Source organism: Panthera tigris, chromosome C1 (genome assembly GCF_018350195.1).
Source record: "Panthera tigris isolate Pti1 chromosome C1, P.tigris_Pti1_mat1.1, whole genome shotgun sequence".
Taxonomy (NCBI): Eukaryota; Metazoa; Chordata; class Mammalia; order Carnivora; family Felidae; genus Panthera; species Panthera tigris.
In genome coordinates this window covers 37,201,857-37,217,783 of record NC_056667.1, presented here as the reverse complement: position 1 = coordinate 37,217,783, position 15,927 = coordinate 37,201,857, and the positions used below count along the sequence as shown (strand labels likewise).

Genomic DNA, 15,927 nt, shown 5'->3' with positions numbered 1-15,927 from the left:
TGAAACAACGATTTAGCTGACTATAAATACTTAAAGTCATATACACAAGCTAAACTTACAAATATCCATAAAACTACTGAAACCATAAGTTAAGGATAAATGAAGATAGATAGTATCAAGGGAGTCTCATTCTTGAAGCCCATTTTCATCAACAAAATAATCCTGGAGAGTAGTGGGAATGTGGTCTATGATCATGAAGACCGGACAGATTAAGAAATGGTGTTTGGTAGGAGTGATTATGGGTAGAGTAAGTCTCCTACAAGGACCATCATGCCAAAGAACTGGAATGAACCAACTCCTGCTTCTCTACACAAATGGTTTTACTCTCCCTGCCCTCATCCCATCCCATCCATCCTCTCCATTTAGGACTCTTCCATTAGCACAACAGCAGCAGCCTCAAGTCCAGTAGTGCACCTACCTTCTCTAAAGAGCACTTAGCCAGACCTAAGCAGGAAAGGCCCTAGGCAGAGGAATGGTCTCTGCTCAATCATGTTTGATATTGGATGTGACAAGGACATTCTGACACAGTCCTTGACATCAGGGGGGTTTTGATGTAGCTGTTTTAAACTGGTCATTTTGATGTGACTATTTTGACCCAACGTGAAAGTTGACCATTAAACTTTAGCATTTCTCCCCCAAATCATGTAAATGACGTGTCTATGGTGGTCTAAACCACCACCCCAATCCAGGACAGGATAATGGTAGTGCCTATTGTGCTCTACCTGGTAATTAAAAGGAAAAAAAGGTTTCCATTTTGACAAGGCTATTTTGAGGCAGCCTTGTCACAATCATACTCTGGCCAAATTCTGGCAGCTGGTTTGGAACCACTTGTGAGAATGCTTCTCTGTAAAACTAAGGACCAACCAACCTGGGGTGAGCCATGCACAACAGCTTTGTGCTCTTAAGTACTAACTGCTGAGCCAATTCAATGTCTTCTCCCTCTGGTTCTGGAAGCCTTTGGAACCAGGTGGTCGTAAGAGGGCCAGTTCTACCCCGAGTCCTCAGAGGGCCGCAAGCATTTACAAACCGGCAATGAATCTCAGCCAATTCAGGGGGTTTCTTGGAAGTCCATCTTGAGTCCACTGTATCAGTTTTCCCCCTTAATTTCAGAGAAGCAGTTACCAAGAATATACTTCTTCCAGGAAGCCTTCTAAAGGGTAGAATACAAATATTCCCAAAGCTCACATACATATTTTTTGAATTTTATTTTCTCTTTTTAGATGTGGTTACTCAACCAAATGAGAATGCATCTGCTATTTATGCAAAATGCTGCTTAACTGCTCAACTGCTTGATTCTACAGTGTAGAAGACAATTTTCAAAGTTTGTCTGGATTATCTACATCAGGGCTGGGATGAGGTAACCTACCTCTACAGATGCTTTTCCTTTGGTTGGTTAGGGCATTGAAGGCCAGTGTCAAGAAGGTAACACTTTGTGCGTTACTTCAAAATGTATCATAAATAAAAAACCACTTTCTGTGGCTGAAAGAACCTCACTTAGAGAAATGTTGATTTATTACCCGCATCTCTCCCTGAATAGGCCAAAATAATTAAGCCCTCTTCTCTTATGGCTAGGTCTTAGGAAGACAAAATCATGAAAGAGCCTTTTTGAAGACGACGGACTCCAGAAAACCAGGTTCTGCTCTGATGAGCAGGGACAGCAGGGATCTCACAAAAATCTGAGCCCTGGTGATGGCCTGGAGGTGGCAGGGCTGACAAAGGGTATAAAGCCTGATAGCCAGAAATTCAACTTCGTCCTTTAGCTGTCCCAAGGACAGGAAAGCTGGTGACCTGCGGAGCACAAATGAGGCCCAGAATTAACACCACAGTCACAATAACCACACCCATTCAAGGGAAACCAAACCTGGATCCAAGAGAATACTTAAACTGGGGTCAGGGGTGAGGAAATAAAGGGATAGGTGATTAGGACCATTTTTACCTTTTTCCTTGGTACATAACAAATGAGCTTACTTTCTTCATTAAAAGAAAAATGCTTAGGATTAAGGAGTACTTAATTTAGTTGAAACATGCGGGCAGGCTAGGGAGAAGTGAAATAAGCTACATAATAATGATCATTACCCATCAAAAGACATGTGAAGGTCTACCCACATCAGGGTGTTAGTTTCAGATAGAAAACGCTTGGAAGGCAGAGTATGTGTTTGTAGCACCTACAGCTTGTGCAATTATTATGAGTTTGAAGAAGGACCAAACCTCCAGGGGAAAAAAAAAGCTGACCTACTCTGGCCAATACTTTCAGTCACTATTATCTCCAGAGTGTCAGGCAACTACTTAATTACATGACAAAGACACAAGCCCCCCAAGGCATCTTGAGACACTGCCTTGAGGCATCTTGAGACATAGCCTGATGCCAATTTCCCCCTCAAAGAGACAAGCAATTGCTGCTGTAGGTAGGTAATGAAATAGGCTATACTTGTGCCTCGATCCAGATTACTTCTTGAAGGAATGGGATAAAGTCATGCTTTCTACTTAATTCAAGATGTGCAAACATAATACAGAGCAGAAAATTCTCCTGGATCCTGAACTCTGCTTTTGCTGTAAACCCACATGTTAAATACAGGATACTTCTCAGTCTTCAATATGCTTGAGAGAATGGAAATCTGAAACAGCAAAAGCCATAGCACAAAATTTATTAGGATTATTTACCAAGTAATTTCATATACATCCAACATCAGGAAATGTCAGTTAATTTTAAAAAAAAAAAGAAAGAAAGAAAAGCAAAAAAAAGCAAAGCTTCCACTAAGGTCTTTCAAAACTGAAAACCTCCTTGGTGACTTTAACAAACGGAATGACTAAACTAATGAAGTCCGATGTATCTCAGTCAAATCCTAAACACAATATTGCCAACATGTTTTTCTACTCAAAAGCAAACTAGCAAAGGCTCATAATTCCGTAATTACGATGTTTCTTGATTTGTGTTCTCAAATGCCACAAAAGGCTGTGTGATGAAAGGAAGCGAAGTGCCTCGTCTCAGCAGTCTTCTTAAAAACCTCACGTTTGCTTCCCAAAATCAGTATAAACATTTAGATTCCCCCATCTGATGAATTTCTTCACTTATTTGAGCAGGAATGCTCTCAAAACCTTATAGTCTTTACTCTTGCTTCATACTGCAGCTTTTTGATTAAACCACCAGCAAAATCCCTCTGTATCTGCTGAACTAAATCACCACACAAGAATTTGTTATAGTCTCTTCCAGGAAACCAAGATAATCTCAATACAAATTTTGGTGGCTAATATGATCCATCCCTTATATTTTGTTTCCTAATGGCAAGTATGTTGAAAAATATATCATTAATAAGTGAATTTCATAACACACATAGAAATAAATGAACCTATTATAATGTAAGAACATCCACAAGTTGTCCTCACTATTCCCAATGACTTTATACTTCTAATTCTTCTTCTTCTTTTTTAAGTAAACTCTACGCCCAATGTGGGGCTTGAACTCAAACCATGAGATCAAAAATCACATACTTTACACCACTGAGTCAGCCAGGCGCTCCTATTCCCAATGACTTTAAATATAAAATCTAATTAAACAAAAACAAAATTCCTTACCCTATTTAACCCTGTATACCAAACAATATAAGTGCTAAAAATGAGAAACATTTTAATAAATCTCACATGAAGAACCTTGGAAATAACTCTTCATTAGTAATGGCAGAAAAAGATAAGAAAGGGGAACACAAATTTCTCAGAGATTTTTTAAAGGAAGAATGGATTTAAGGGAAAATTCCTTTGGACTCGATAGCCTTTTTAAAATAGCCTTTTTAAAATTCTGTACCTTTCAATGCTTCAACATGATGCCAAAAAAGAATTTACTAAATAAAAGTAGCCAGGAAGGAAATCAAACATCTATAAGATATATTTATTATTTTTCTGACCAAAGTGCAATGATTTTTAAATGTCCTTAAATAACTGAAAAAAAAAAAGTATTCAAGAAAATAAACACAAATGGGAAATTTAGCCATTAGATTTTTTTTTACTTCATACCAACCCTACATTTAATCTAGAAAACAAATAAAAACAAAAAACAAAAAACTCTGAATGAAATGTTATTAAAATGCTAACCAAATCATTTTACCATAAACCCAGTACATGCATTTCAAGGTTCCCCTGCTAGGAATTTTGTTAAGATCAGTTTAATCATTAATAATAATAACACTATATAATAGAGCACAGGAACACATGTCATTTGATGTGATCCTGCCCCTTACCCTCAGATTTATGTCAGAATAAAGCTGACAATTCTCCCAGGCTCTGAACCCCCAGCGACCCCATCCCAACCCCTGGAAGCAAAGAAGATGCCTTGTCATACAACTTTGTATAAGTTGTAATAAAACAAAGCCTTAAGTTTTCTTATCTTTCTGTAGGAAATGGTCAGTTATTTGATAAATACTAAAACACTTCTAGGAATTCATTTTATGAGTTTGTTTACCAAACACATTTTGCAAGAACTGACTACACAAAAAGTTCCTTTGGAATTTGGTCCACAAATTCGCTTAACAGGTTGGAAATGTAAAACCTACAAGAAAACAAGGAAGTGGGGAATCCCTAATCTTAACATGTTGTAATTACTAAAGGGATATACACACAGACTACAGAGTTTTGCTCACAGAAGGCACACACTATAAAAGGGATATGCTTTTTGAGGAAAAACAAAGAACTAGCTGATATCCTTCTTTGTTTTGTGAGCACCATAGCTAAGATGAAGTTAGACCCGAATTCACTGTCTACTCCTGTAACCAGAAAAATTGAAGATAAAAAATTTAATTTGTCTTACTACATACTTTCCAGCCATTCATTGAGATGTAATTATGAAAGATTAAAATTGCCTTAAAAAGGGGTTGTAATAGCAGCTATCAAAGCAATATTCAAGCATGATTTCAAGGATGCTTTCAGGTTTAGAGTTAGCCTTCTTTGTCAAAAATCTTCACAACTTCATCAAAAACCTGTAAAGGACAAAGAGTAGTAATTTAAAAAGGAAGTATTATTAAAATACTATATGGCTAAGTTCCTGTTTAGAAGTCCATTTTTTTATTAATTTTCAAGATGTATCATTTAAAAAAATACATTAATTCCTTGGTTTCATCTATTTTCCTTTGGACCTCTCCCCAGCTCGTGCTTTGTCTGTCTGTCTGTCTCTCTCTCTCTCTCTCTCAAAAATAAAAAAACATTTAAAAAATAAAAAAATAAAAAAATAGAGAGAGAGAGACACTAGAAAAGAGCTGCTGGGCACTGAGGGCTTGCACAGCAGTTTAGAGATCAGGATTTTTACAGAGTGGAAGGGAAGGGCTGGGCGCGGAAGCCCTGCGCCCCTGGGGCTCGGGGCTCTGTGCTCTGTGAGGAAGAGATGGAAGCTGCCTGGGGCCCTTGCTCTAGAGGACTCGCCATTCACATTAGAGATTTTAAAAGATGAATGTGGTCCAAATCACAGTTCTCAAAATGCCAATTTTCCAGTGCTTGAGAAAAGAGGTTTGGAATTAATAAACCACCCACTTCTTAGAAAGAACAAGTCTGAAGTTGTAAAATCTATTTTAGACTCTATTCAAAAAAGGAGAAAAAAAATCTCATTTTTCACTTAGTCTCCCAGGTCTTGAAAAGCAAACAAACTAATCTGTCATACTTCTTTTTCTCCTGCCTACCTATCCCTTGTCCCCCAAATCACATTTTTACTGGACTTTTCTTTTAAGGCAAGCTAGGGGATACTCACTTCATCAACAGACTTAGAGGCATCTATTTTCTTGACTTTCCCCATTTCTTCATATAAGTCAATAATTGGCTTTGTTGACTGAAGATAGGTCTGAATTCTGCAAAAGCAGCACATATTGCAAGGTTCTAAGCATCCACCCGCTCTCCCCCACGTTACGGAACAGCTCAGAGCACAACCCAGACCCAACCCAACCGACTCCCTTACCATCTCCTTAGACCACACAATTTACATATTTAAGCATGCCAGTTTCTTTTTCTGGACCAAAATGAGGCAGGTATTTAATCTGTGACTCAAGTTCCAAAATGAGCCCAAGGTGGTGATGTGTAAAGTCTGCAAAGTACCTCTTTTCCAAGCTCTCTCTGTTGTCATCACTTCTACCACTACTCTTTCCCCTCTCAAGACACCGTTCAATACAGATCTAGAAAGAGAAATAAATAGTACAAAAAAAAAAAAAAAAAAGATGTGAATTTCACATTTGCCATTCTTTTAACCTGAATGAGAACAAAGTTTGAAGAGATCACAAAAAAACCCTACATTAAAACTAATTTGTCTAATTCATTAATCAACATGCAAAGTCCTTTTAAATTTAAACATGTGGTTCAATTTATATAAACTAGGTTAAATAAGCACAGAGCATAATAAGAATTCATTCATGACTCAGTTTTTCCTGTGTACTTTTTTTTAAACCGCAATAAAAAGAAGATCTGTATGTGTATGCTTCCATCCAGGATATATTATTAACTTATTAGGTATCAATTACATGCCTCAAACTTTGTTCCATTTTGCTTACTTTTTGATAATTCCATAAATATCCAAATATTTAAGAGTCAACATATTTGCATTTGAATAAAGTATCCCTTGTTAATCGTGAATAAACATTCCTTAGTTATAAAGCTGTGGTAACATTCTAAAGTCAACTTTGAAGAATAAGTGAAAACATATTTTTGGGGGTTGGAAAAAGAGAGTTACATTTTAAAACAACTCAAAGGCTGCAGCAAGCGTCTCCACCAGAGGCACATTTGCAATTCAGCCCAAGAATAGCCAACTTCCTTCAAGGCAGTTCTTTAGATTCTTATTCTTCCAGGCTGTTGGCATTAATTTAATGAAGTTCTACTGCAGCTGTTAAACAGTCAGGCCTTTTAATTAAATGACTCTGAGAAATTTGGTTATTCAAAGGTATGTCTGGGTATGTTATTAGAAGTGCCAGAAAGAAAAAGAACGCTTTCCTGCTTTTTGCAAGATCATTTCACTCTTAGAAGACAAATCAAGCTATCTTGTATGTTTCTTTAAAAATAGAAAGTTTTCCCAACTTCCCAAAAATGTTGTCCTAACGTCCTAAGGCAAGATACTCTCTGATAAGAGTGCATACCTACGAGGTAACACTGCAGTTTCATTACCTAACATTATTGTACAAGTCAATTCTTAAAACAAACACAGTACTGCTATTTTGAAAATAAAGCAAATTTTAGGTCCACAAGGTTGCTGATGCCAAATAGTTTCTAATAGTCCAACAGCAATACAGTGCTGTTCCATCCAACCAATTTACCAGTTCAAAGCAATACTGCTGCTGATATAAAATATAAGTAAAAAATCACTTTGTTTTTCTTTAATAGTTGACCATCAGTTGGTTAAACCCCATGTGGGCAGATGAAGGTCTTCATTACCTCATTATTACAGTCAAAAAACAGAACAAAAGACACATCTGCCTTCCCATCCATGGTCTTATTCCAACCTTGAAGGTTGTCTTGATTTCTTGGAAACCCATCAATCAAGAATTTATTCTTCTGAGCATTGGCAGCCATTGTCTGATCCATTTCCTAAAAGAAAAGGAAGATTTAGGTTCAATATAACATTAACAAAATACAACTTCTTAAGGAAGGGGGGGGATATATGAGTGTTTGCTTTGTTATTATTATTCTTCAAATCATGAGTAGAGTGGAGGGCGCATGGGGGAAAAAAACAACAACAAGACTTAAAGGAGATGATCAGGCAGGGCTCCTGGGTGGCTCAGTTGGTGAAGCGTCCGACTTTGGCTCCAGTCATAATCTGGCAGTTCATGAGTTTGAGCCCTGCATTGGGCTCTGTGCTGACAGCTCGGATTCTGTCTCCCTCACTCTCTGCCCCTTCCCCACTTTCATTCTTTCTCTCAAAAATAAATAAACATTAAAAAAATTTTGGAAGCGGGGGTGGTGCCTGGGTGGCTCCGTCAGTTAAGCATCCGATTTCAGCTCAGGTCATGATCTCACAGCTTGTGGGTTCGAGCCCCGCATCGGGGGTTTGAGCCCCGCGTCGGGCTCTGTGCTGACAGCTCAGAGCCTGGAGTGTGCTTTGCATTCTGTGTCTCCCTCTCTCTCTGACCTTCCCCCGCTCACGCTGTCTCTCTCTCTCTCAAAAATAAATGAAGTGTTAAAAAAATTTTTCTTTAATTTTTTTAGGTTATAAATTAAAATTAAAAAAAAAAAAAAAAAAAAAGATGATCCAGTGTAGTAACACGGTCACCTCAAGTTGGTGGAGTTATGGTATATACCCCTTCCCCATTTATACGTATTAATAGACATACACACAGTTTCTTTTTCGTGCAGTTTCTGAATTTTCTACAGTAAGCATATATTACTTTCACATACAGATTCACAAAGTTATAAAGAGCAAAAAGAAAATAGGCATTAACCAGTATCTTTGCTCTAGCCACCAGAGACCCTATTCCTTCCTCTCCTCTCTCCCAAGTCATTTTTGCTGTGCTAAGAAGAATGCTACTTCTTCAGGAATTAAGATTCTCTGCAATAATTCAAGTCCAGTTGCAAAAAATCCTTGGACAAATATAAAGAGATTGCCAGCATTAATTATTAGTATAAAGTTAATAGTTTTTCAACTAAAGCTAATTAAGCTACCCAAAACACAGGTAGCAGAGGAAAGAACAGACTCAAGAAAGATAGCAAGAACAGCACGTTTCACCATCCTGTGCCAGTGTGAATTTGGGCACAATGTGACAATATGTGACAGGAGATGCAGATCTCTAGTCTCCAAATCCTCACCACTGCCAGCCCCCATTGGGTACACGCTGACACATGACTTTGACCAACTCCAGAGCAGCCTCTATTCCAGACACCAACATCTAGTCCCCTCAGTGCTCAAACTGTTTCCTAGTTCTTAAAAAAGAGCGAGGGCTGTCAGGCCCCCTAATTCCTTTCTTTGTCTGAGGGTTGGCTTTGTCCCATCATCTAGCTTTTCCAATATTCTCCAATAATACAAAACTATCACAGAATGTTTTTGGGCCCCTGCTATAGCATTTCTACCCCAATTATGGTAGTGGAAGATACCTGAAGAGGTGCATCAATATTCCACCATCACATACATTTACTCAAGGCCTATAACCAGGGAACATGAAGAGCAAACTCATGGCTCCTGGGGGCTCATAGTTCAGCAGGTGTGTGTAAGTAAATGTGCTAAGTCCTATGATGAGGTATGAAAGGATGCTATGATAAAACAAAGAAATTAAGCACAAACTACCTGGGAAACTGCTAGAGAGAGCTTTACCAGGTAGGTGGCCATGGAGTCCTAAATAATGAAGTGGCAAGCAGACAGGGATCAAGGTACTCCAAAGAGTGTAAACTGGATAGATAAAGGCTCAGAAATGAGAAAGCATAACAGCTTTAATGAATCTGAAGTAAGCTGAGACAGTTGAATATTAGGACACATGTAGAGAGTAGTGGGAAATAGGACTAGAAAGTAGGTAGGGGCAAGATTAATGAAGAACTTATTATGTCACACTAAGGAACTGGTTTTTATCCTGGACTTTTAAGCAAAAGAATATGCTTACATCACCTTCTGGAAAAAAATCACCTTGACTGTACCATGAAGGACGAGCTAGAAGGGGACAAGCATGGATTAAAGGCAAAGACTCATGAGGAGGCTCCAATAATGGTCCAGGTAAGAAAAAGAGGATCTGAACTAAGGTGACAGTAGTAATAGAGAAAACAGACTAAGTCAAAGAGGGTTAAGAGGAAGATAATCGGGGTGCCTGGATGGCTCAGTCAGTTAAGCATCTGACTCTTGGTTTCGGCTCAAGTCATGATTACGGTTCATGAGTTCAAGTCCCGCATCAGGCCCTGCACTGACGGTGCAGCATGGAGCCTGTTTGGGATTCTGTATCTCCCTATCTCAGCTCCTTCACCACTTGCACTCTCTCTTGCTCTCTCAAAATAAATAAATAAACTTAAAAAAAGGAAAGTCACTGGAAGATGTGCTCAATGAATGGATTTGGGAAAGTGAAGAAGAGGTGGAAAATACAGGATGGCCCCAGGTTTCTGGCTTGGGCAGCTGCACAGATGGTAGAACCATTGACCAGGACAAGAAATAAAAGGTGATCACATTCTAGAGGTTATGCTGATAACGCTGAGATACTTGTCAAATATTCAGATGGATGTCTAGTAGTCAGAAATATAGGTCTGGAGTTCAGAAAAAAGATGTGTGCCAGTGCTGTAGGTTTTAGCATTTCTTAGCACAGTGACAGCCTTGGGCATGGCTAAAACCATCCATCACGAAATACATAAAAGGATAGGAGAACCAAGGATAAAACCCTGAGAAGCATCATGGTTTAGAAACTTGCAGAAGATGAGCTATCAAAGGAAACATAAGAAACAACAGCCACTGGGGGCGCCTGGGTGGCGCAGTCGGTTAAGCGTCCGACTTCAGCCAGGTCACGATCTCGCGGTCCGTGAGTTCGAGCCCCGCGTCGGGCTCTGGGCTGATGGCTCGGAGCCTGGAGCCTGTTTCCGATTCTGTGTCTCCCTCTCTCTCTGCCCCTCCCCCGTTCATGCTCTGTCTCTCTCTGTCCCAAAAATAAATAAAAAACGTTGAAAAAAAAAAAAAAATTAAAAAAAAAAAAAAAAGAAACAACAGCCACTGAAGTAGGAAAGAATAAAAAAAAATGGTATCACAGAGAACAAAGAAGGTTTGAGAAGATATGAATAGAGTTAATTGCTATGAGAAAAACGACTACAAATATCCCCTAGATTTGATAAGGAAGAACATTGGTAACAACAGCAAGAATCGTTTCAATGAAGATGGAAACAGTACCTGACTCCAAAGGGTTGAAGAGTAGGAAGTAAAAAAGTGAAAAATGCAGACCACTTTTTCACAGTGCTTAGTGATAAAGTGGAGAAAAAGACATTAAATCCAGAGAATAGGGGAGGATACACTCTGGAGTGGAAGCAGGTTACTCCCATCTCTGAAACAAAAGGTAAGAATGTATGTAAATGAGCCACTACTCCTCATCCTCAAGGTTCTGTGGTTCTGTCCTGGTGCTCAGATATCTCTTTTCCATTGGGCTTCAACTATTTCTTACTGTTCTCACTCTTGCATTTCTCCTTCACTATTTCTTATATATGAAAAAACCTGTTAATAAATAGTCTTAGAAATCTATAGTGGAACATGAAAAGATGTTCAACGTCGCTCCTTATCAGGGAAATACAAATCAAAACCACACTCAGATATCACCTCACGCCAGTCAGAGTGGCCAAAATGAACAAATCAGGAGACTATAGATGCTGGAGAGGATGTGGAGAAACGGGAACCCTCTTGCACTGTTGGTGGGAATGCAAATTGGTGCAGCCGCTCTGGAAAGCAGTGTGGAGGTTCCTCAGAAAATTAAAAATAGACCTACCCTATGACCCAGCAATAGCACTGCTAGGAATTTATCCAAGGGATACAGGAGTACTGATGCATAGGGGCACTTGTACCCCAATGTTTACAGCAGCACTCTCAACAATAGCCAAATTATGGAAAGAGCCTAAATGTCCATCAACTGATGAATGGATAAAGAAATTGTGGTTTATATACACAATGGAATACTACGTGGCAATGAGAAAAAATGAAATATGGCCTTTTGTAGCAATGTGGATGGAACTGGAGAGTGTGATGCTAAGTGAAATAAGCCATACAGAGAAAGACAGATACCATATGGTTTCACTCCTATGTGGATCCTGAGAAACGTAACAGAAACCCATGGGGGAGGGGAAGGAAAAAAAAAAAAAAAAGAGGTTAGAGTGGGAGAGAGCCAAAGCATAAGAGACTGTTAAAAACTGAGAACAGACTGAGGGTTGATGGGGGGTGGGAGGGAGGGGAGGGTGGGTGATGGGTATTGAGGAGGGCACCTTTTGGGATGAGCACTGGGTGTTGTATGGAAACCAATTTGACAGTAAATTTCATATATTAAAAAAGAAAGAAAGAAAGAAAGAAAGAAAGAAAGAAAGAAAGAAAGAAAGAAAGAAAGAAAGAAAGATAGATCTATAGTGGAGAGTTACCATGTAAATCCAAGATCTCTGTTTTTAAGATGGGACATATTATAATTTCATAGCTATTAATCTTGGCATTTCACACTGAAGATGGTGACACATTCACCAGAAAAGGAAACATCGAAATTGAGAGACCGGCAACAATGAGAGGGTCATGGGAAGCAGGAAAAAAAGGAAGGGGGAGAATGAAGGAAGGAAGAAAGAAGGCTTACAAGAAAACAGAAAAGGGAAAGGACGTGGGGAAGGAAGAAGAGGAGGGGAAGGAAGAAAGGAAGAAGACAGAAATGGAAGTGAGACAATTTCTGCACGTTGGGGAAGGATCAAGTACACACATATGGATGTTAAGTTCAGCTGTAGCTGATCCTAGTTCTAGGCAGAGAATGCTTGCTACTGTCCAATTTCTTCCCAGGTGAAAAGTAGAATTTCTAGTTCTGCCATTCTCAAACACCGTGACCACCTACCACAAGCAAGAAATTTAGTACTCTCATTTTTTTTCATTACTCAAAGGAAAGGTAGATTTACTTTCTCATTTCCTTGCTGGTTTGAACTGGTTGGCATTCACTTCTTACCCTCTTTAACAAACTGATGGTTATCTCAACTGGCACAATCTTTCCATCTTTAATGTACTTTTCAATGAGTTCACCATACTGTGAATCTGGGTTCTTCCTTTCATCACGAAGGAGTTCTCCTGCAGAAAGGTGTGTGTAGCCATATTTCTGAAAGGAACAACACATAGGGAAAAAAATTAGAATATATTCAACCCAATGATAGGACTATCAATTTTTTTCCTTCATGTTAATTTCTATATTCTAATTTTTCTACAATAAATAAGCTTTGCTTGTACATTAAACAAATAATTGTTAAACATTTAAAGAGATTTCATACAATCAAATTTGCTTAAAAAATACTCTTAACCTGGTAGGGCATGGTGGCTACAATGTTCACACACCACAAAATCATCCAGGAATTTGTGTAACTATTCAAGGCATTAACATTTCATTATAATCCCTCACAAAACACAAAGTTTAAATGTCATTAATAATGTTCAAAAATGCATAACAAAAACCTATACAATTCAAGGCAAAAAAAATAAAAATAAAAAATCCTACCAGTGTTGGCTGTATCCACCTTCTACAAAATCTCTACTTCCGTTCCTTAAACTCAACACACCTAAACTGAACTCATCAGCATTTACACTAACCCCATTCTTCTGGTCTGTTCCCTTTCTCAGTAAATAGCACAAGTCCTACCTCCTACACAAAATTAGCTTCGAGAGTGGTCACATTAATCAAATAGAGCCTTCTCTACCTATCACTGTATCACTGTCTCTCTACCTAGACCAGTACCTTCCTTACCTTTCTTCAAAGTCCACTGCCTCTTCCTCCTCTAGTTGCAACTAGAGGTCTCATCTGTAAATTGGGAATACACATAGCTGTTTTATAAGTTATGGCTAAATAAGATAATGTATATACATTGCCTACCAAAAAGCCTGCACATAGCAGGGGATAAAAGTCACCAATTACTTCATTGCTATTATGAAGATACTTAAATAAGCTAGAAGCATTTTTTATATTATATATACACCATTTTATATGTGTGTACACAAACACCCACACATGCATATGTACTCATTTTGATGGTTTTTATAGAAAGACCAACCAAGAAGCTTAACTGAGGTAATAGCTATGACTAGCCAACGAAAAGTCAGTAGTATAATTATGACTGTGACGATCATTATTATGTAGGACTTATAAATGATGCACTAGGTGCAGGGTACAGGGTAGTAGTTGAATTAAGTCATATAAAATGCTACAGTATTGTGGGCGCCTGGGCGGTTCAGTCGGTTAAGTGTCTGACTCTTGCTTTCGGCTCAGGTCAGGTCATGACCTAACAGTTCATGAGTTCAAGCCCCGCATCAGGCTTCAGGCTCTGCCCTAACAGCACGGAGACTGCCTGGGATTCTCTCTCTGCCTCTCCTCTGCTCTGTCTCTCAAAATAAATAAACAAAAAAACCAAAAAACAACAACAAAAAAGCTACAGTATTGCTCTGCCATTTCCCTATGACTGGAATGAGAAAACAATGCTGATCTAAGAGACCATTCTGAATAATGAAAAGCTTCTTCCTCTACATGAACATATACATTCCCTTTTATTAAGTCAAAAGAACTATAGAATCTTTTTTTTTTTTTTTTAGTTTTTATTTATTTATTTTGAGAGAGAGAGAGACCATGTGAGTGTAAGGAGGGGCAGAGAGAGGAGGAGAGAGAGAATCCCAAGCAGGCTCCACAGTCAGTGCAGAGCCCAACACGGAGCTCCATCCCACAAACCCATGAGATCATAACCTGAGCAGAAATCAAGAGTCGGACGCTTACTGGGCCACCCAGGTACCCCTAAAATCTATTTTTACAACGTTTTTACTCTCAAATATCAGGGCATTCAGAACTATATTCAATTTTTGGTTACAAAAATCATCTCTCCCCAAATTCTTAAGACTCCCTAAATGAGACTTTATCTCATGCATACTTAAGTGTGCAATAAACGTTTAAGATCTTAAATTTATCTTTAATCCCAACATTAAGATTTGAGGAAGCCTACAATCCCACCTCCTACTTTTAAAGTACAATGTTTCGGGGCACCTAGGTGGCTCAGTCGGTTAAGGTCTGACTTCAGCTCAGGTCATGATCTCGCTGGGTTTGTGAGCTCGAGCCCCGTGTCGGGCTCTGTGCTAACACCTCAGAGCCTGGAGCCTCCTTCAGATTCTGTGTCTCCTCCTCTCTCTGCCCCTCCCATGCTCATGCTCTGTCTCTATCTCTCAATAATAAATAAACATTAAAAAAAATAAAAAATAAATAAAGTACAATGTTTCAATTGCACTCATAAAAACTCTCTCAATTACCCAGGTTATGGTGAGTCTTCTTTTTTTGGATTACAGAAGGCTTACATTCTTTACCCCTTTTCTATTTCCAAACATTGTTGGCTAAACTTACTCTTGCCGAACTAGTTCTAAGCTAGCAGTAAGGTAGTCAGCAAAGGAAAACAAACTCTAAATAGTTTATTTGCTGACTAAAATTGGGCATAAAGTTGGAGGAGAATAAACAAAACTGCAGTGTCACTCATGTCTCTTAGTCACACAGTCCCTACCATTAGAATAATCAAAAGTGTATTTAGTTGTTATAATAGGGTTTAAAGAAAAAAAAACCCTCCCATCGTTTACAGAAAATGGAAATACAAAATGTTTATTTAAACTGTTATTTTAAAATTATTTCCACACACCATTTTTAAATGCCTATTTTGATCACCAAGCATAAGCAAACTTCTGAAAATGGGTGTTGTAGAAAAGGCCTTATAAAAAAAATGAGGCGTGACCCACTTTCCCACTCACTATTACAATTTTCAAAAAGCAGTTTGCAACTAGTGTCCATAAAATTTTATAGCAGTCCCATTTCCTACAGTTTACTTTGTTTTCTGCTTGGAAGTCTATGCTTGCTGGATGTTCTCATCTGGCCTAGAGATTATAGCATATGGTAATATTGAATAAATGCAGAGACAAACAGTACCAAACAATGGCAAATGCTTAGTGAAACACAAACCACACAGATCGGTCTGTACAGATTGCCTCTGCTGCATGAACAACATACATTTAGAAGCCCAGCTAGCAATTTAGAAATTAGTATATACAGTGTTTATTTCCTGACACTGGAGCACTCAAATTTGCAAGCTCTATATTGCATTAAAGTAGGTTTTGGCATATCACTTTTTTAAAAGAGAAACTAGTTGTAAACTGAAGTATACAAATGATATTTAAAAAAAAAAAAAATCACACACAGTTGGTCAAAAAGAGAGAAAACAACCTTATCTGCAAAGTCTAAGGAAACAAGGAATTTAAATTAGAACGATGTCAAATCT

The 15,927-nt window shown here is 38.4% G+C and overlaps 1 protein-coding gene across 4 annotated transcripts in view; it reads right to left on the bottom strand.

Annotated features, from left to right (window-relative positions):
- Positions 1 to 1,494: 1,494 nt before the first annotated feature.
- The window catches only part of CMPK1 (cytidine/uridine monophosphate kinase 1), a 37,166-nt gene continuing 22,733 nt past the window's right edge, over positions 1,495 to 15,927 (bottom strand). Inside the window, exons 2-8 of one of the 4 annotated variants that reach the window (XR_006221369.1) lie at positions 12,591 to 12,737; positions 7,393 to 7,545; positions 6,070 to 6,146; positions 5,729 to 5,825; positions 4,806 to 4,967; positions 2,429 to 2,615; positions 1,495 to 1,788 (exon numbers count right to left, since the gene is read on the bottom strand). Coding sequence is in view for 1 of the 4 variants with exons in the window: in XM_042997040.1 (XP_042852974.1) it covers positions 4,926 to 4,967; positions 5,729 to 5,825; positions 6,070 to 6,146; positions 7,393 to 7,545; positions 12,591 to 12,737 (516 nt within the window). In the remaining 3 variants the exon portion in view is untranslated. Of the gene's footprint in view, positions 1,789 to 2,428; positions 2,616 to 4,769; positions 4,968 to 5,728; positions 5,826 to 6,069; positions 6,147 to 7,392; positions 7,546 to 12,590; positions 12,738 to 15,927 lie in introns of those variants that run through there. The other 3 variants (XR_006221370.1, XR_006221371.1, XM_042997040.1) reach the window with 3 other exon arrangements.